We start from the raw sequence: 20,840 nt of genomic DNA, 5'->3' as shown, positions 1-20,840 counted from the left end.
ATTAGAAGGTCAACTCTGTGGGAGACATCTACGGCACGCGACACAGCAGCTGGGCCACACACAGAGGCAAAGAAACGGTAATCGACTCAGACGACACCACACTGCCAGAGCCCCTTACTTTACAGTGTCTTCATTAGGTACATAACTCTTCTGGTGTGTAGCAGTCCATCACAGGGCATCACACATTCACCCAGTCACACACACCAGTGGACGACCAACACACACTGTGCAGCGACAGATAAGCAACTGTCTCGGCCTTTACATCTACTCTAACAGAGTGGACACTGAGTGGACACGGGGTTTTAAAAACTCAACGGAGCACTGCTGTGTCTGATCCACTCGCACCAGCACAACACACACTAACACACCACCACCACGTCAGTGTCACTGCAGCACTAGCAATGATCCACCACCACATCATACCTGCTCTCTGGGGGTCCTGAGCATTGAAGAACAGGGGGAAAGGATATAAACCATGAATGCAGAGTAAGAGATGGACTACAGACTGTGATTGTAGAACTACATAGTGCTCCTGTGTGGTCAGTGGAGCTGAGGGAATCGACAGTGGAAATCGAGTGTGGAAAGAAGGAGGTGGTCATAAGGTTATGGTTGATCGGTGTATATTGATACTGAAATATTGTCCAGTCCAACTTGAGGGTCTTTTATATCTATCGAACTTAAAGGGTGGAGGATACATAGGTCTGTCAACACGAGTGTGCAGCAATCAAGACCAGAGTGAAAAAAAAGGCCAAAGAGAGAGGAAGCACCGCTTAAATAGCCTTTGGCACCACTAGTGTTAGATGGCTCTTAATTCTGGTGTAAACCCTTTGTTGTTTTCTCCGGGGCGCTGTGTGCTTGTCCTGTTTGATAGGTTGAAGCTTATCATACTGTGTCTGAGTGTGTGTGAATGTGTGTGGCCCCAGCCTGGGATCAAAGTGGCGTGTAAAACCTGCACTCCTTCGGGTGATAACAGGTGAGGCACATTTTAAATGTTTCCACTCATTTCTCTCTTTCCTTCCATCCACAAAGCAGCTGCACACACAAGGTTATCAGTGGCTCCCAGCAGCCGGACCCCGACAAAACACGCGAGAGGGTCTCGCTGTGAGGGGCTGACTTCACAGAGCCGTGATGTAAAGCCTTACCCAGGCTCCAAACGCTTTTCTAATTAATAAATACGGCTCAGAGAAAGGTTCTGCCTATCTCCCAACAGAGAGCTGGAATAACAGTGCTGTCCAGACCCCTGCACCGTTTCACACATTCACCCAGTCACTCTCACATTCACCCAGTCATTCACACATTCACCCAGTCACTCTCAAATTCACCCAGTCATTCACACATTCACCCAGTCACACATTCACCCAGTCATTCACACATTTACCCAGTCACTCACACATTCACCCAGTCACTCACACATTCACCCAGTCACTCACACATTCACACCTCTGCACCGTTTCACACATTCACCCAGTCACTCTCACATTCACCCAGTCACTCACACATTCATCTCTGCACCGTTTCACACATTCACCCAGTCACTCTCACATTCACCCAGTCATTCACACATTCACCCAGTCACTCACACCTCTGCACCGTTTCACACATTCACCCAGTCACTCTCACATTCACCCAGTCACTCACACATTCACCTCTGCACCGTTTCACACATTCACCCAGTCACTCACACATTCACACCTCTGCAGTTTCACACATTCACACAGTCATTCACCCAGTCACTCACACATTCACCTCTGCACCATTTCACACATTCACCCAATCACTCTCACATTCACCCAGTCATTCACACATTCACCCAGTCACTCACACATTCACACCTCTGCAGTTTCACACATTCACCCAGTCACTCACACATTCACACCTCTGCACCGTTTCACACATTCACCCAGTCACTCACACATTCACACATCTGCAGTTTCACATTCACACCTCTGCACTGTTTCACACATTCACCCAGTCACTCTCACATTCACCTAGTCATTCACACATTCACCCAGTCATTCACACCTCTGCAGTTTCACACATTCACACCTCTGCAGTTTCATGCATTCACCCAGTCATTCACACCTCTGCAGTTTCACACATTCACACCTCTGCAGTTTCACACATTCACACCTCTGAGGTTTCACACATTCACCCAGTCACTCACACATTCACACCTCTGAGGTTTCACACATTCACTCACACATTCACACCTTTGCAGTTTCACACGTTCACCCAGTCACTCACACCTGTACCGTTTCACACATTCAAACCTCTGTAGTCACACATTCACCTAGTCCGTCACGCATTCACCCCTGTGCAGTTTCACACATGCACCCAGTCACTTACACCTGTGTAGTATCACATTTACCCAGTCATTCACACCTCTGCAGTTTTACACATTCACCCAGTCACACCTCTGCAGTTTCACACATTCACCCAGTCACACCTCTGCAGTTTTACACATTCACCCAGTCAATTACACACTCACACCTCTGCAGTTTCACACATTCACCCAGTCACTCACACATTCACAACTCTGCAGTTTCACACATTCACCCAGTCACTCACATATTCACAACTCTGCAGTTTCACACATTCAAACCTTTGCACAGTTTCACACAGTCTCTCTCTCACACACACACACACACAAACAGGTGCAGTTTCACACAGCCACTCCACCAACCAACCTGTAATATAAATCATGTCCACTGATGCTAAGCAGGCTTGTGTCTGGACAGTTCTTGAATGGAATCCCTCCAAAGAATCCCGGCGACTGTCACTGACACTGTGCTGAACACAGGACGTATTCCTTCGGATCCAAAATGTGACCCCATCACCCTGCATCTGCCACTGTGGTCACTGCAAGCCTCCCTATCATCCCTATGTTTAATAAACAGGCTCAGGCACTCCCTCATCTCCTCACTACCTTGTAAGTGATGTGTGGTGAGTGGACTTTCACAGATCATCTGCCTTCACCATCATCCAGGTGGAGGTCGATGAGACTCCCTAAAGAATGTAAAGCTCCTTAAAGGCTCTAGAAACGTCCAATACAAATGTAACCATCACTCATCACTTTTCTATTAACCAGGTGACTATTAACCCCTCAGCAGAGGGAGCAGAAGGGAGTCAGGTGCTCCAGGGCTCTCCGGGTGTAGACTGGAGGGAGGAGGAAGGGCATCCGACAATAAAGAAAGGTCTCATGCTTCTTTTTATATACTACACCCAGCAGTGTCTTTGGTGGTGAGTTAGCGTCTGGTGTCCTTTAACTATCCCCAAACCTCTGCTAAAACACAGAAGGATAAATAGAAGCATATATTCTCACCCTCTGCGGACCCCAGCCTCTGAGTGCCTTTAGTGGGCATGCTCTCCTTCTGCGCCTGCTGAACGTTTTCCCGTTGCTCCTTGGCTTGTTGCATAGTATGTGTCTTCCACATCTTCCTCAGCTCCTCTACTTCCGTCTCCGAGTCCTGGGTACCCTCCCGGGTGAGTCGGGCCCCATCTGGGGAACTCTCCTTGCCTGTGTTCTCCTCTGCGGCCCCTGTGGTGGAGCTCTGGGAGGACGTGCGGGACTGGCAGTGGGAAGGCTCCTGGGGCTGCTGCTGGTCCCTGCTGGTGGGTGTGTTGGGCTGCTCCTGGCTGTGTTCTCTGGAGCTCAGCATGGCGCAGGGGAACTGGGCAGTGTCGCTGGCTGGTTCTCCTCCTTGTTCACCCTCTGCCTGTTCCCCTTCCTTAGCCTTGGGTGCCTCCTTTCCAACCAGCTCGCTGGAGGGGCCTGGTGTGGTGCTCTCAGCTGCCTGTGTGGCGTGTTTGACCGTCTGGACGGACTCGGAGGAGGCGCCCGAGGACTTGTCCTCCTGATGGAGCTCCTCGGTGGACTGCTGTTCCTCGCGGATGGGCGACAGCTCTGACTCGGTGAAGACATCCTCGGAGAGGGAGCCCTCTGTGCTGCGCGGGGCCGTGCTGGCACTGTCGTAGCCCTCCCGTAGACGCAGCTCGCCCTGCTGAGAGGTACCTGAGAACAGAGCGTCCAGATCCCTGTGCCAAAGATAAGCAGATGGCGGTGGTCAGTAAGGTGCCAGCGCTATAAAAAGCTGATTGTAATTATAGCAATTGAAGGAGGGAAGGAGAAGTCTAGCCATTCACTTGTTACACCATAAGCCAGTTAGGACAGAGATTAGACCTGAACTATTAAACATTGACAGAAATTAATTGGGACAGTTTATATGAATAAAATCAAGACTATAACATATGATAATAAACAAATATTATGCGGTGAGGGTTTGGTGACATTCAAACACAAGAACATTAGTGAGGTTAGGGATATTCTAGATGCCCTGAAGTGATCTGAGGTGGGGACTGATGTGTACCTTCAGCACCACAGTTTTCTGTAGAATTAATTCAACTATACGACAGTGACATCGCATTACTTTTCTACTCTAAGCAATAAACAGGGCTCTCTGCCAATATATTTACAGACTTTGTAGCTTTTATTTCATCACAGAAGGAGCGCTGTTACCTGAGCAGAGAACTCCTCATAAATGATAGAAAAGAGGATATAAACATCTGGGGGAGGCGTAAAGAGGGCTAAAATCATTAACTTCTTATTGCGAAACAGAATGGGTGAGTAATCCAAACGGAGGCGGCTGGAAGCACGCTTCATTAACCTTGGAGTAAAAATCTATTTCCTGGACGATAAGAGGCCGAACGATGGAGATCTGAAACAATCCAACATCCGCATGGTGTCTCTCAGCGACTGAAGTTGGTGCGAGACAAAATAGGCATTTGTCACACAGAATCTTTCATCCTGATAAGACTCCTCAAGATAAAAGTCATTACCCATGTGCAGTTCGCCGGGACCCTGGCATGTAAAACCGCAGTTAAATGACCAGTGTACATTCGCATTCTCATTTACGACCTGTAGCAGATGCTCTCATACAGAGCGACTTACAAAAGTGCTTCGTCATCTTAAGGACAATTTATGCTACAGAGCGACGCAGAGACCTACGCACAACTCACCACTCTGTAGTTACACTGCCACACCACTAGGGCTGAATCTCAAACATCTTGCTCACTGGTGGTGGTGTAGTAGTGCTATTTTTATAAATCTGTAAAATGCACTATTAAGGGAGTAGGGTGCCATTTGGAATGGAGTGTAACTTTACATGTGGTGCCAGGAAAGCCACAAATACAGCGCTAGCACTGTTTTCCACTCCTCCTAGTGTTTTTTTTTTAATGGAGGTGTATGTATTTTTCCCTTGTTCCACCTTTTTATTCATTCTGCTCTCTCCAAACAAATGTCTGAGGGAATCTCTCGCCATGAATCCGCTGCTGTCTGCAGTCTCTGTATTGCAGAGAAGAGGAGTTTATCTTTCTGGACTTCCTCGGTTCAAATTGATCCATGTTCGTCTGACTGTGGAACTATCCTAGTTGTTGCTGCGCGTCAACACGACACATTTACAAGGTGAGAACGAAGGAAAGGATGAATTGAGTGTATTCAGCACTGCAGTGGTAGGAGAAACCATGAGAGCAAAAAGAGTGAAGAGTAAAGGACCAAGCACTGAGCCCTGGGGGACACCAGTGGAGATTCTATGTGGAGTGGGTATTGATTGTTTCCATGTTGCCTGATAGGACCAGCCCTCCAGATAGGTGGTCATATTTCTTACACATTATCCAGACCATGACTTAACTATGAAATAACACATCTGGAATTATGGATCGAAAAGTGCTGGCAAATCAAAACAACAACTTAGAATTTGTGATGTCAGCTAGTGTAAGTGCATCAGTTTATATAAAGCATTAAATAAAGCATTTAACGCTGTGGAGAGGTTGCACATGAGTTTAAGTACGGTATGCGCAGTGCTAATAGTTAGCAATAGCGGTATAACCCCTACTCCCCTTCATTCTCTGGAGCTTATGGAATTGTACGATGAGTCAGACGGGATTTGCATTTCTAAGCTTATCATCCTACATCATTACTTTAGTTATCTAATGTTTTCATAGCTGAATTCAACCAAATCCTCATGGCAATATTATAGTATTAAGCCTTTCCAGAAGAGTAGGAGCTGTTCGGTAAAGAGTGTACAATAAAGCCAGTGTTTTAAGGTGGTTCTCTTACGGAGGAACAGACTCGCGGATCTTGCTGTCGGTGATCTCTCGGTACACGGCTGCGGACTGCACCTCCTCCAGGGGACACATGATGCCGTACTCCTCACAGCCTCGCTCCTGAACCAGGGGGTCTGTCCGATGAGGGTCAAACATGATGTTGTTGGGTGTCACCAGCAACACCCCACTTACTGCCCCCTAGTGGACAAGGATGACACTCACATTAATACACTCACATAGATGACATTCAGTAGACGCTTTTATCCAGAGCACTTTACCATTTGTTGGCTGAATATTTGCTGGAAATAGATTAGCAGACAAATCAAGTCTTTTTCCAGGTGCTCCACTTTCTTCCACATTCCAAAGCGTGTAGGAGAATGTAAAGCACTTTGGGGGTCTACTACAATACAAACGTACCTGTGTAAGTTTAAGTTGAAAGGTTAATTCCTGCTGGTGATCCCTTAAACCTAAGAAAAGCCGACTGAGATTAGGGATGTTTCTCTCTGAGCAGCACTCGAGTTATAACACCTGACAAAACCGGACTCCAAGGGAGCTAATCAGTTTATTGCTAAACACAGCCAACAGCACGGACCGTTTCCTGAGGGCGCTGCATTTTGTGTTGACAACAGCTGCTGAACTCCCAGGATTACAGCACAATTTAAAGATGCTGCCTGTTTTGCACTCTCAAGTCCCAGAGAGAACCAGAGGTCTTATTAGCGGGCTGTGTTTTGAATTTCTTTGCAAACCACTTGAGCAAAACCCGCCGCAGCAGAGAGGCTGTTATAAGTGAGCGAGTGAGAGTGTGAGTGTGTGATTGGACAGGGCTGTGAACTTGTTATTTATAGTTGGGGGCTGTAAGTCATGTATAATAAGTATTAATATAATGTGCAAATAATTAGATATAATAAATATTCACACCCAGCAAGTTAGCTGCAGCTGAGTGGGTGGGTCTTGGACCAGTTCTGTTGGGCCCAGGCCGACAAAAGCCCACTGGCGTCTCCCAAGCGCTGGATTTCCCTCTGACCCTGAATTTCCGACTGCCTGCTTAGATAAGACAGGCCGGACTCAGCCCAGATTCTGGGAAAAAGCAGCTAAGCAGTCAAAACACATCTCTCTAGCACTGGATTTTGCACAACACCTGTCTCACGGGACCCAAATTGTGCCCAGAACCCTCTGCCCCCTCCATCCCTGATTAACTCTAACCCTGAACTAAACTGTAAAACTATAATTAAGCTCCAATTCGTCAGAAACATCAGCGTTGTGTTTGTGTAGCGCTATTTCTAACAGACAACAGCACTGTTTCTGCTCTTCTTCAGGGACACAGCAGAAAGAGTTGATTTAGTACAACAGCGCCGCCAGTGGACAGGAGCTCAGGAATCATAACATAACTAAGATATTAAATATTAGGGTGCTCTCTTAATAATAATAATAATAAATCAGTTATATATAGCGCTTTTCACACAACTCAAAGATGCTTTACCAAAAAAAAAAAAAAATGAAAACACATACAAACAATAACAGAAAGGAGGGATGTTAGCGGAGGCTGAAAACTTGCTTAAAGATGTATGTTTTTAATTGTTTTTTGAATGTTTGTAGTGAGTCTGAAGCGCGGATGTGTGGGGGGATCGTCCCCTGAGGTACGATGCTTAGCTTTGGTGATGGGAGTGAGGAGATTTCTGTCTGATGATGGACAGTGAAAAAGATATGAGGGGGCCAGGTTGTTGAGAGATTTATATGTAATCAGAAGGATCTTATAGTGGATTTGTTGTTGTATGGGAAGCCAGTGGAGCTTTTGAAGGACCGGGGTAATGTGGAGCGGGTGTTGGTGAGTATCCGGGCAGCCGAGTTCTGTACCAAAGCTCTTTACTAAAATTAAAAAAGTACTCATTTTGGAGAAGGGTTCAACCCTGGCCAGTGAAGCAAACTCACCTTGCCATCTGTGATGTACTTGCAGTTGATTTTGAGGAACTTCTCCGTCAGCGCCTCCTCTTCCTCGGAGGTGGAGGAGACCACTCGAGAGGGCCGCAGGGCGGAGAAGGCCGGGAGGGCAGAGGGCGGAGCTTCAGAGCGGGGTGCTCCATCAGAGTCCTGGAACAGAACAGAGAAGCAGGAAGTCAAACAGGAGATGAGAACATCAGCACAGGGCTGTGCCTCACCACAACAGGAAAGAGCAGTGAGACACTGCAGAGCGATTTCTCTTTAAACACAGACACAATGTTGTTGAGCGTTTACTTAAAGTGTCAATCGATTGTAAACAACTAACACTTACTGATCAAAGAAATAGACTGAACATAACGTACAGCCACATGCTAAAGTACATCACACAAACAGTAGTTCTACAATTACAGGCTGGATTCGTTGCAATTACGTGCTTCATTGGTCAGGACCCCCACAGAGCACTGACATGGTGGTGGTGTGTGTGTGTGTGTGTGTTAGTGTGTGTCATGCTGGTACAAGTGGATCAGAAACAGCAGTTGCTCCTGGAGTTTTTAATCCCTGTGTCCCCTCACTGTCCAGTGTGTGTTGGTCGTCCTCTAGTCCTTCATCAGTGGTCGGTGGACTATTCTCAGGGGTTTAAAACTCCAGCAGCACTGCTGTGTCTGATCCACTCGTACCAACACAACACACACTAACACACCACCACCACATCAGTGTCACTGCAGCGCTGAGAATGATCCACCGTCCAGATCAAACCTGCTCTGTGGGGGTCATGATCCATGCTGTGGTGTTTGATCCTTGTGGTATTTTGACCAAAGCATGTCACAGACCTTTCATTAAGAGCAGAACTGCGTTCACTTGTGGAAAAGTGGAAGAATATATCATATTTAATGCACGATATGTGTAATTACACTGTAAAAATGCAGCTAAAAACCCAACTCTAGACTTTTCAGATTAAATAAACCACTGCAATAGAAATAAATCACTGTTTATAAATGTACGTATAATGAAACTGTAATGTACACAGAGCCATTATTCCTCTGGACTCCCACCTGAGCATGAACATGCATGGGCTAAAGAGTTCTATGGTAATGACAGTTATGATGGTAATTATATCTGTGGCATTCATCTGCACTTGTTCAAGCCACTGAAGGGCCCTTGTTAAAGTGAAGTATTCCAGCAGAGCTGTAACCTCTCCTCCTCTGCGTTCCCCGAACGCCTCACTCCATTCGTTTTGCTGAAAAAGTGCCGAGGCCGATGCTTATAAAGAATTAAAACCGGCCTCCTGAAACAGAGGGGAGATATTGGAGTGTTTTAAGCTCCAAGAGACTGAGGGATGTGCATGAGTGTGTGTGTGTGTGTGTGTGTGTGTGTGTGAATGTGGAGGCTGCTAAGAGCAGACAGCAGGGCAAGAGAGTAGGCGCAAGGTCTTCTTCAAAAGAGACCCCCCTGCCCACAGCTGTCTGCTGCACTTGGATACGCACTCCCACAGCTCCACACACACACACACACACACACACACACACAAGCAAAGAGCCAGTCTTCTCTGCTAAATGTTACAGCCTGTAGCCAGTAATGCTAATAGTGATGACCTTAGTATATATTTTAGATTTAACCCTAAGTCTATCCCCAGAATCTGGCTGTGGAACAGTGGAACTGCGTTCTCTAGAGTCATTAATCACAATACCCCTTCATGTACTGTCCCTTAGCTTTATACAGAGCCAAGCTCAATATCATCTGTTCCTGACAACATAATTCTACACTTCCCCAAATCCTCCATCCCTAAAATTTGCTCCCCCAAATCCAGAATTGAACACAGTTCCCTCCTTCTGACCCTCGGATTTCTGATTCCCTGCTTGGATAAGACAGGCCGGACCAGCCCAGATCCTGGAAAAAGCAGCTAAGCAGTCAAAACACGTCTCCCTAGCACTGGATTTTGCTCAACACCAGCCTCACGGGACCCAAATTGGGCCCAGAACCCTCCGCCCCCTCCATCAGCCGAGCGCAGGAAGGGGGCGTTAGTCTCGCGCGTTCGCGGAAACAAGCTGGAAACAGTGTTTACGGCGCTAATGCTAGCTTACTGTTTCAGGAACTGTCCCTCAGCGACCTGCAAACAATTATTCACCCTCGTTCGGAGGGAGGAAATGTACTACACAACAACAGAGTTACAACATTCTGGAACATGATTAAAACAAAGCTATTAAAGGAAATTAAAGGCTAATGTTGCTAACAAAGAATGCAAGTCAACAGTCACCAGTTAGCATCATGTACACTTGGTATAGGGACTCAGTTTAATAATCAGTTATAAACGTCATGGCCACCTCTTTCCACGCTCACTGCCCATTCTCTCAGCTCCACTAACCACACAGGAGCACGTTGTAGTCCTACAGTCACAGACTGTAGTCTGCCTGTTGCTCTGCATACTTGTCTTGCCCCCTTTCCCCCTGTTCCACTGACGTGGTGGTGTGTTAGTGTGTGTTGCGCTGGTACGAGTGGATCAGACACAGCAGTTGCTGCTTGAGTTTTTAAAGCCCTCAGTGTCACCGCTGAGCTCAGAATACTCCGCCAACCAAAAACATCCCACCGACAGCATCCTGTGTCCACGGATGAAGTTCTAGGGGGCGACCAACACACACTGTGCAGCTACCGATGAGCTACTGTCTCTGACTTTACATCTAAAAGGTGGACCAACGAGGGAGGAGTGTGGACACAGGATTTAATCCCATAGCTCAGAGTTGGCTTAACATCTGAGTACAGAGTATGACCTGAAGCTCTTGGGTTTCACTTGCACCTGCTCAGATTTCACCGCTGTTTCTTCCCAGAGCCAGAACACAGCAGCACTCCTGAATCACCAGCAGTGCCCAGGAACCCAGAAAAAAATATTGTAGCTTTTAAAGGAATGTGACCCATGGCTCATGTGCAGCTGCTCTACTGACAGTGCATTTCCTTTCTGCTTTTGGGCAGTGTGGACATTATAAGGGGTGTCTACATGTTTTGCACCACTGGATAGATTTGAATTAAGAGGCAAAATTGTGTGAACGTCTCTATCTGCAGAAATGTTTCTTAAAACACTGTGTACTCGCGGTCGGTCGTGAACAGGCACCGCACCGACTCACAACCATCAATACAAGCTAATGACAGAGCTGGAAACCCTGATGGATGAAGTGTCCTAATATATGTGGACAGTTTAATACATGGACAGGGGGTTGGTTTCGGTAATAAGTTCCTGTGGCCTGCTCTGCTACATCAAAGAGAGAGAGGGAGGGGGAGGGAGAGAGAGAGAGAGAGACAGAGATGGTGAGATATAGATGGAAGAGTGGCAGAGGGGTAGAGAGAGCGGACGGGGAGCAGAGAGACAGACAGAAGAAAAGACAGATAGGAAAAAACAGTGAGGGGGATAAGAGAAAGAGGTAGAGTGAGGTAGAGAAAGAGAAAGACAGAAAGATAGATATAAAGAGATAAATAGAGAGATAGAGAAAGGGAGGGAGTTAGAGAAAAAGAGAGATAGAGATTAACAGAGAGATAGAGATAAATAGAGAGAAAGAGAGACAGACAGAGAGAGACAGAGCGATAGAGAGTGAAAGAGAGAGATAGAGATAGACAGTGAGATAAATAGTGTGACAGAGAGATAGATAGATAGAGACAGAGAGAGATAGATAGAGAGAGAGAGAGAGAAAGAGAGAGAGAGAGACAGAGAGAGAGAGAGAGCTAGAGAGATAGAGCGAGAGACAGGGAGACACAAAGATAAGAGAGAGAAAGAGAGAGACAGATAGAGCAATACAGTGAGAGAGACAGAGAAATAAATATAAAGAGAGTGTGACAGAGATGGAAAGAGTGAGAGAGAGTGAGAGCGAGAGACCCAAAGATAGAGATAGAGAAAGAGAGAGACGGATAGAGCAATAGAGTGTGAGAGAGATAGATAGATAGAGAAAGAGTGAGAGAGGGTGTGTGTGTGTGTGTGAGAGAGAGAGAGAGAGAGAGAGAGAGAGTGAGAGAGAGAGAGAGAGAGAGAGAGTGAGTGAGTCATCTGCATCTGCAGCTTTACCTACGCTAGAGTGGTTTCACAAGGCCTGGAGATTAGACCCAGCCTGAGGGGAGACCAGGGGCTGGATTTAAAACCTAAACCCTGCAGCGGAGCACTGACAAGAGGCCAACACTCACTGGCCACAGCCACGGCTGGAGACATAATCCAAGCTGAAGCCCACTACACCCTCTCTCTCTGTGTCTCTGTCTCCATATGAGCTCAAACCACGCAAGACCCGGCAGACCACCAGCAAAACGTAAATGTAATATCATGATTATTGTGGCCATATTATGATGGTGATTAGTGAATACATGTTTGTGCTTCAAGGAGAAAAACCGGTATGTCTTTTGTGTTATGAGGCGGTGGCAGTTGTCAAGGTGTACAATTTACGCCGGCACTTTGACACCAAACACGGAGCTCAGTATTTTTTTTTTTTTTTGCATGTGGCATCTTATTTGTTGTTAAAAATTAACAAAATGTTTAATCCAGCGCATTTCTACAGTCGCGCATTTGTTTACAAGAGAATCAGCATCAGTTACAATCCATTAGCTACTCCTCAGTCTTCAGGAGCTCCGGTTTGGTCCCAATCTCAGCTCCACGTCCTGATCTCACCTCCCCTGGTTTCGAAGGTCCTTGAGGAGTGAAATCAGGACGGGAGGTGAGACTGGGCACCACACCATGGCTCTGTCACTGTTTCCCCTGACACAAAACAACTCCAGCTCTGTGTCTGAGACCGTGAAACCAGTAAGCATTTAATGTCTATACCACTGTGGGTCTGAAAGGACGTGGCGCTGCCAAGAAGCCATTAGTGAGATAACGAAATAGATCCACAAGAAAAAGCCTTGCAAACCAAGCCAAGAAGCTGCTGGTGTTTTCACAAGAGTGGACTGACCGCCCCAGAGCCCAGTCATCCATGCCATATTCTGATCACCAACCACGAGATAAAGGGTTAAATATCCCTTTAACATTCTCTGTATAATATCTGGACTGTAACGCTCACACTTCTCTGTAGTCTGTTAATGGGCCTCGACCTGCAGCTCCACCTAGTGGGCGCAGGTGACCCCTGCAGAGGGTAAAGACCGGCTGTAAACTGCTGCGGGGCCTGAACGGAGACTAGTTTTGTTTAAATTGTGAATTCTGGCTCGTCCTTGAAAGGTGAAGCAAAGTCGAGCAAGTGAAGGGAAAGCACAGTTCTCTGGGCAGTGAGCCAACTGGGCAATGCAGTGACCGGAGTGACCGAGCCTAGTGTCAGCCAACACCAAGCACACACTCCAGTAATTAACACTGGTTCCTTTGTCCATTTTAACTCTCACTCTCTCTCTCTGTTTATTTTCCTCTCTCCCTCACACTCTATCTCTCTCTGTTTCTCTCTCACTCTCTGTGTCTCTCTCTCTCTCTGTGTGTGTGTGTCTCTCTCTCTCACTTTGTCTCTCTTTCTCTCTCTCTGTCCTTATCTCTCTCACTCTCTGTCCTTATCTCTCTCACTCTCTCTCTCTCTCTGTCCTTATCTCTCTCTCACTCTCTGTCCTTATCTCTTTCTCTCTCTCTCTGTCCTTATCTCTCTCACTCTCTGTCCTTATCTCTCTCACTCTCTCTCTCTCTCTCTGTCCTTATCTCTCTCTCACTCTCTGTCCTTATCTCTCACTCTCTCTCTGTCCTTATCTCTCTCTCTCACTCTCTGTTCTTATCTCTCTCTCACTCTCTGTCTCTCTCTCTCACTCTTTCTCTCTCACTCTGTCTCTCTCTCTGCCTGTCCTTATCTCTCTCTCTCACTGTGTCTCTCTCTCTGTCCTTATCTCTCTCTCTCTCACTGTGTCTCTCTCTCTGTCCTTATCTCTCTCTCTCACTGTGTCTCTCTCTCTCTCTCTGTCCTTATCTCTCTCTCTCACTCTGTCTCTCTCTCTCTGTCCTTATCTCTCTCTCTCTCTGTCCTTATCTCTCTCTCTCACTGTGTCTCTCTCTCTCTCTCTCACTGTGTGTCTCTCTCTCTCTCTCACTGTGTGTCTCTCTCTCTCTCACTCTCTCTCTGTCCTTATCTCTCTCTCTCACTGTCTCTCTCTGTCCTTATCTCTCTCTCTCACTGTCTCTCTCTGTCCTTATCTCTCTCTCTCTCTGTCCTTATCTCTCTCTCTCTCTCTCTCTGTCCTTATCTCTCTCTCTCTGTCTCTCTGTGTGTGTCTCTCTCTCTCTGCCAGAAGGCTAATTTTAGCATGAGGCAGGAAGTGTGGAGTGATGCTGCAGGAAGAGTTCAGTGAACTGGATCACAAAAAAAAAAAGCGTCCGTCACTCTGTTCCCCAACTGTCTGTCTCTCCATCTGTCTCTCTCTCGCTCTCTATCACTTCTTCATTTACCTAAGCACTGCAGTTTGCAACACGCTTGGAGGAGAACACTAACTGCCCAGCTGTGTTTCATGAGCCAGGAGGTGGCGTTTTCTCCTGACGATACCCGGTGGTGTGGTCCCGCTGCCAGCAGCATGCTGACATCATCAACAATCAGAACACGTTGATACATACTGTAACCTGAAATGTAATATTCTACACACCTCCTGAGGCCATGCTCTAGTTCAGAGGCAGTATTAAGGTCTCCTCGTTACGTTAAACTTGACCACGGTGCTGTAACCCAGTCTCTGGCTCTAGAAACTGAGTCAGTGTGTTGTACGAGGACACTGACCAGATCCAGCAGAGCTACAGAGAAGCCACCGTCACCAAACTTGTGGGTTAGAAGAACACACTTCGCTGTTTGATACGCAAATCAGCCCAACCCTTAGCAACAGCGACAGTCAAAGTCAGCACACTGACAGCCTCCTCATTTCTACACGCACTGTCCATTTCACCAGCTCCACTGTCCACTTTGTAGTTCTCCAATTACAGACTGTAGTCCTAACTGTTGCTCTGCATACTTGTTAGCCACCTTTCCCCCTGTTCTTCAACGGTCAGGACCCCCCTTCCGAGCAGGTATGATGTGGGCAGTGGATCATATTCAGCGCTGCAGTGACAGCGACGTGGTGGTGGTGTGTTTGCGTGTCGTGCTGGTACGAGTGGATCAGACACAGCGGTGCTGCTCGAGTTTTTAAACCCCTCAGAATAACCCAACCGACAGCGTCCTGGGGGACGACCGACACACACTGTGCAGCGACAGATGAGCTGCTGTCTCTGACTTTACATCTACAGGGTATCTATCTTATGTCAAATACAGGGCAAAATCAGAACCACTCGTTATATCCCTTGTTTTCGGCCCACAAAAACCGACAGGGCGGTCTGGTTTCACAGGGTGTGGGTCGGTGGGATCTAGATCCCCAAATGAATGTGCACATGCACTGAAAGCATTTTTTTTAATAATATATCCCTCCTTAAAGCACGGAAAACAAAGCCCAGCACTTGATTCCACACAAGTCCACCAGTTCAATCCCTTCAATAAATAAATAAGCAGACAGTCTGAGAGCTGGGCTTTCTAATTAAAAGTCTGTTAAGAGCAAAGAGCCTTCGTTTCTAACGCTCTTCCTCTCCCCGACTAATCAGGCACCTGGGTGTGTTCTCTCCCTTCTGGAGGATGTGAGTAGCAGCTCTGACAGTAACTGCTCTAGATCTGGTTTTGAGTACACAGACCTGTAGTATCTCCCATGTGGAGCGGTAGTCTAAGCCTTGGCCGTATCTTCAGGGGCTTTTTGGTTCGACTGGCAGCGGTGCCTAAGCCCTCCGAGGCTGGGAGTCTCATAGCCACTGGGTGAGGCTTTCTCCTCAGGACAAGAGCGGTGTGAGAGCGAGTGATGGTCTGTTAAGCTTCACACAATTTGGTCAGTTATGGTGCTGTTCCACTGCACCATGCCTACTCTGACTCTACACGGCTCTACTCGCTTTTTGGTACCTGTACGTTTTGCACAAGCACAGCTCCGGGCCAAAATGCAGATGCTGAATTCGCAAAACCCCATTTCTGATGGGAACAGAGGGCTTTGGAAACCAGCTAAAGAATTCCACATGTGCAAATACCTCTCAATAACACTGCAGAGGTCTGCTTCGACACATAGAGCAGTGTAGCAGTGCTACAGACTCTGGGTTAGAGTTGAACAGAGCTCCGTCATCAGTTCAGACAGATCAGTCGAGTTTGTTCCTTCCTTATTGCAGCGTCCAGCTCACGCTGGATACTTTCGTCGGCCACCAATTCAAGAAGCGTTTGAACCTCTTCAAAAGACCACAGCGTCATTTTTCAAGCTGCCATCGTGAGTCGGATAAAAACAAACGTGATCTCTGCTGCAGCTGGAGATTTTACAGATAGAGAGTTGGTGCTGGTCGTCTGCATTGAGTGGCGTAGAGTGACGACTCTCTCTGGACGATCAGCGCTCTGCAAGGTTTACACGCCACGGTTTAGTCCCTACTCGACTCGCTCTGAACCACAAGAGAACAGCCACTAAACAAGAACCGGGTTCTGAACTATGATCTTCTTAAAAATTATGGTTCTTCAAGGGTTCTTTAGTGCAAAAAATGGTTCTAGATAGAACCGTGAACACTTGAAGAGCCTTTGCGTGATCAAAGGGTTCTTTGCATCATGAAGGGGTTCTTCAGATTATTGGAGAATGCTGTAGATGGCGCTATAAAGCACCTTTTATTATAATAACGATTAATACAAGCTGTGTTCAGTCCCAAACAGCAACAACCACAACAACAACACGGAAATACACGATGAGTAAACAGCGCTTAACGCAACTGCTGCTGTTGTTGTGGTTCACAATTTGCACATGTGGCATTCTTTAGCTGGTGATCAGCTGAGAGGAAACACAGCACAAAGTCTTTTGGCCACTTTGCTGTGGAATGTGAGCGCCTCTCATTGTCTGCTGATGTTTTCCTGAGGCAGTGGAACTGAATTAGAGCCTAATGTGAGGGTGAAAAGCAGAAGTAGAGACTCGGTGGAAAAACACATTCAGGGAGCAGTGGCATCACATGTGGGTGAGAGGAGCTCCTACACTCGTCCTGGGCCACATCATTATGATTAATACATGATCACGTGACCCATGGCACTCACACACACACACACACACACACACACACACACACAACTCTAATGTCGTTCTCTCTTACAAAGATCTAGATGCACTCTATCAATGTTTATATTTCGCATACATCTTAAAGTGGACTTGTTCAGAACATGTGCGGATCCATCTGGGAATCTGGAGACCACCAAACCCTACACTGTGAAACAAGACAACCTGGTCAGTTATGTGTGAGCGTCCCAAGTAAGAAAACATGGGTAAAATGAATTGTTCTGATTTTGCGCTGCTTCTTGAGTAGAATACAGTGATTTTAGAATAGTCCCGCCTCCTCGTCTGAGTCCCTCCAATCACAGCACTAGACCTAGGTTTATGTAAGAGCGCAAAAACAAGGTTAAACAGACGCTGAACTGAGTTGTGGCTCATTGTTATAATTTAAAGGAACAGGCACTGAAAGCAGGCGTTCTGAACAGGGCTAATTAGACAGAGGGTGAGTGCTGCTGTGGGGTTTGATCCTTGTGGTGTTTTGACCAAAGCAGGTCACGTACATATCATTAAGACCCAGAACTGTGTTCACTTGTGGACAAACTGTGTGTTTTGGCAAGGGTCCAAGTGGAGTTTGACGTACCGTCACCTTCTCTAGGTCAGCCTCGGAGGAGGTGGGGGACAGGGGGCTGATGGGGCTGAGGGAGGGGGAGCTGCCCACACTGGACACATACTCGGGGTCAGGAACATACAGAACCTGCAAACACAACACAGATTTACACACCTGCAGAATCAGGTAAGTCTCTCTCTCTCTCTCTCTCTCTCTCTCTCACACACACACACACACCCACCCACACACACACACACACACACACACACACACACACACACACACACACACACACACACACACACACAAGCATGTCATTCAATAAATGATTCAAATAAACCATGCACAGAGACTGGACTGAGGTTGATGACTGACCTACACTCTGTGGCCAAAAGTTTGTAGACACCCACTGTCCTGATATTTAATTATTAAAGCAACAATAGGTAATATTTTTACTTTAAAAATAAAGCTTCAAATTACTGTGATGCTTCACTGAGCTGTAACAGAGAGAATAGAGCTTGTGTCATTGCTAATCAAGGCTCAGCACTGCAGAAACTGCACTATGTACATTTTGGAGGAAGGTAGGTACATAAAAGCCATAGACTCAGTGTGACACTTTGTAATCTTATCTTAGAAAAGGTGTTTACCACTTTTGGGCACATAGTGTATAGGAATCTGAACGTGTTGTTTGTAAACAATAAAGAATCAAACAAACAAACGGCTCTATCCCTAAAAGACCTGATGTGTGGGTGAATAATTTACAGACTGCAAGGTTATACTGCGGTGTTATTTATTAATGACCTGATTTATATTTATGTTTGCATAAATATGAATAACTTTGCGAGTGTCTGTTGTTTGTTTATTTGAGTTTTGGATCAGATCTGACCACTGCTAACAATCCTATTAGCCACTAAATTACTGTGTAATTAATCTCCTGATGAAATTATACTGCTCATATGATCAGACACCATCATTTACTTCTTTAAAAAGGAGTACTAGGGAATGAATAAAGCTGTAGCCACTGGAGATCTCTGACTATGTAAACATGTGGTGTTCCAGTCATTATTACAGTACGCTGTATGTAAATACACATGCGCACCAAATGCAAATACAGTTGGTAAAGTGTTGTTAAATGTGTTATTAAATTGTAACTACACCTTTATGTGGAACTCATGCTAAGGACAGTCAGAGATCTTCTTGAGAAGAAGCAGGTGGACTCAGGATAAGAGAATGAGGCATGACTGGATGAGAGAATAAAATGGAGGCGAGGGAAGGTGAGAAATAAATGCAGGAGGAGTAAGGGTTCAGGAGTTCGGGAAGAGGGAGAACGAGAAGAGGATTTAAAAAAAGAAGTGGGTATAACAAGACAAACAGTACGAAGAGAAAATGAGAAAATTAAAGAAATTGGAAAGTTAAAAAAGAGCATAGAAGAGATGAGAGATGAGACAAGAAGAGAAGTGTACAGAAGAGTAGAGAGAAGGGAAGAGAAGAGAAGAGAAGAGAAAAGAGAATTAAAGAGACAAGGAGAGAAAAGTAATGAACAGGAGAGAAAAGGAGAGAAGAGGGAAGAGAAAAGAGAAGAGAGATGAGAAAGAAAAGAGAAGAGAGAAGAAAAGAGGAGGGAAGAGAAGAGAAAAGGAGAGAAGAGGGAGGAGAAGAGAGATGAGAACGAAGAGAGAAGAGAAGAGAGAAGAAAAGATTAGAGAAAAGGGAGAAGAGTAGAGAAAAGGAGAAGAGAGAAAAGAGGAGAGAAGAAAAAATGAGAGAAGAGACAAGAAGAGAACAGAAGAGAAAAAGAGGAGGAGAGAAGAGATAAAAGAAGAAAAGAGAAGAAATCAGAAAGAAAAGAAAGGATAGAAGAAAAGAGGAGAGATGAGAAGTGGAGAGAAAAGGAGAGATGAGAAGTGGAGAGGAGAGAAGAGAAGAGAAGACGAGTGAAGGGGAGAGAAACGGAGAAAAGAGATGAGAGAAGGGGAGAAAAGAGAAGAGGAGAGAAGAGAAGGAGAGAGGAGAGAAGAAAAGGACAGAAGATGAGAGAAAGGAAGAGAGGGGGAGAGGAGGGGAGAGAAGAGGAGAGGAGAGAAGAGAAGAGAAGAAGAGAAGAGAAGAAGAGAGGGGATGAGGAAAGGACAGAAGACGGTAGAAGGCAAGAGAAGGAGAGAAGGGGAGAGTAGGGGACAGAAGAGGAGAGGAGAGAAGAGAAGAGAGGGGATGAGGAAAGGACAGAAGACAAGAGAAGGGAAGAGAAGGGGAGAGGAGAGAAGAGAAGAGAGGGGATGAGGAAAGGACAGAAGACAAGAGAAAGGAAGAGAAGGGGAGAGGAAGGGAGAGTAGAGAAGAGAAGAGAAGAAGAGAGGGGATGAGGAAAGGACAGAAGATGGTAGAAGGCGAGAGAAGGAGAGAAGGGAGGAGGAGGAGGATCAGACCTGGCCGGGGACCACGGCTCTGGAGAAGAGCTTGTTGAGCTGAACCAGCTCGTTGGGCGTGGTGTCAAACTTCAGCGCTATGCTGTTCAGAGTGTCCCGCGACTCCACCTGGACCACACACAACACAGACAAGAAAACAGGCCGGGCATCAATAAACCAACCAACACACACACACACTCACACTGAAGCAAAGGCGGGTGGTGGAGGGGTCTCCCTGGGCGTTCTGGTGGGATTTGTTTCAGAGAAAAACACACATGAAGTAGAGAGTGTCAACGGCGTCCCCCGAGATTCCACATCTATCTCCACTTCAAGCAGCTTGAAGAAGCAGCCTCCAGTCACGGCCTATCACCATCATTATTGTCATTCTTCTAACTATGTAATTACAGTACAGCTGCAGATCGGGGTCTGGGGGCTGTCGTTACCCAGTTAAAAACACCAGGGTTCTCACTGTGGCTATGACTGAACTATTGATGGTTAAAACAATTCCACAATATAAACAGCATCACCTGCTCATCCAACTTCTGAAGGGTAGTAACAGACAGCATGCCCCTGTTCCCTTTACTAACTGCTGGAACACTGCTGTGAGGATCTGACTGCATTTTTGGCCACCATTGTGTATGAGTGGGGGCAGCACGGTGGCACAGCAGGTATCCTGAATTGGATAGAATGAACGAATGCATAGGAGTGACTCCCTGATGCTTGAAGAATCGATTCTTTGGGAGTCGACTCCTTTTCACTATACAACCTGGCTGCCCTGACAACAGTAAACAGGC

At 46.5% G+C, this 20,840-nt stretch overlaps 1 protein-coding gene across 1 annotated transcript in view; it reads right to left on the bottom strand.

The window, feature by feature from the left end:
- Positions 1 to 20,840, bottom strand: part of oxr1a (oxidation resistance 1a) — a 204,663-nt gene that overhangs the window by 24,065 nt on the left and 159,758 nt on the right. The window contains exons 4-8 of the mRNA XM_066645433.1: positions 20,068 to 20,175; positions 17,675 to 17,788; positions 8,032 to 8,190; positions 6,116 to 6,300; positions 3,323 to 4,035 (exon numbers count right to left, since the gene is read on the bottom strand). Of these exons, the coding sequence (XP_066501530.1) occupies positions 3,323 to 4,035; positions 6,116 to 6,300; positions 8,032 to 8,190; positions 17,675 to 17,788; positions 20,068 to 20,175 (1,279 nt within the window). The remainder of the gene's footprint in view (positions 1 to 3,322; positions 4,036 to 6,115; positions 6,301 to 8,031; positions 8,191 to 17,674; positions 17,789 to 20,067; positions 20,176 to 20,840) is intronic.

Source organism: Hoplias malabaricus, chromosome 1 (assembly GCF_029633855.1).
Source record: "Hoplias malabaricus isolate fHopMal1 chromosome 1, fHopMal1.hap1, whole genome shotgun sequence".
NCBI lineage: Eukaryota > Metazoa > Chordata > Actinopteri > Characiformes > Erythrinidae > Hoplias > Hoplias malabaricus.
The sequence above is the reverse complement of the archived record's forward strand: the minus strand, read 5'-3'. Positions and strand labels throughout refer to the sequence as shown.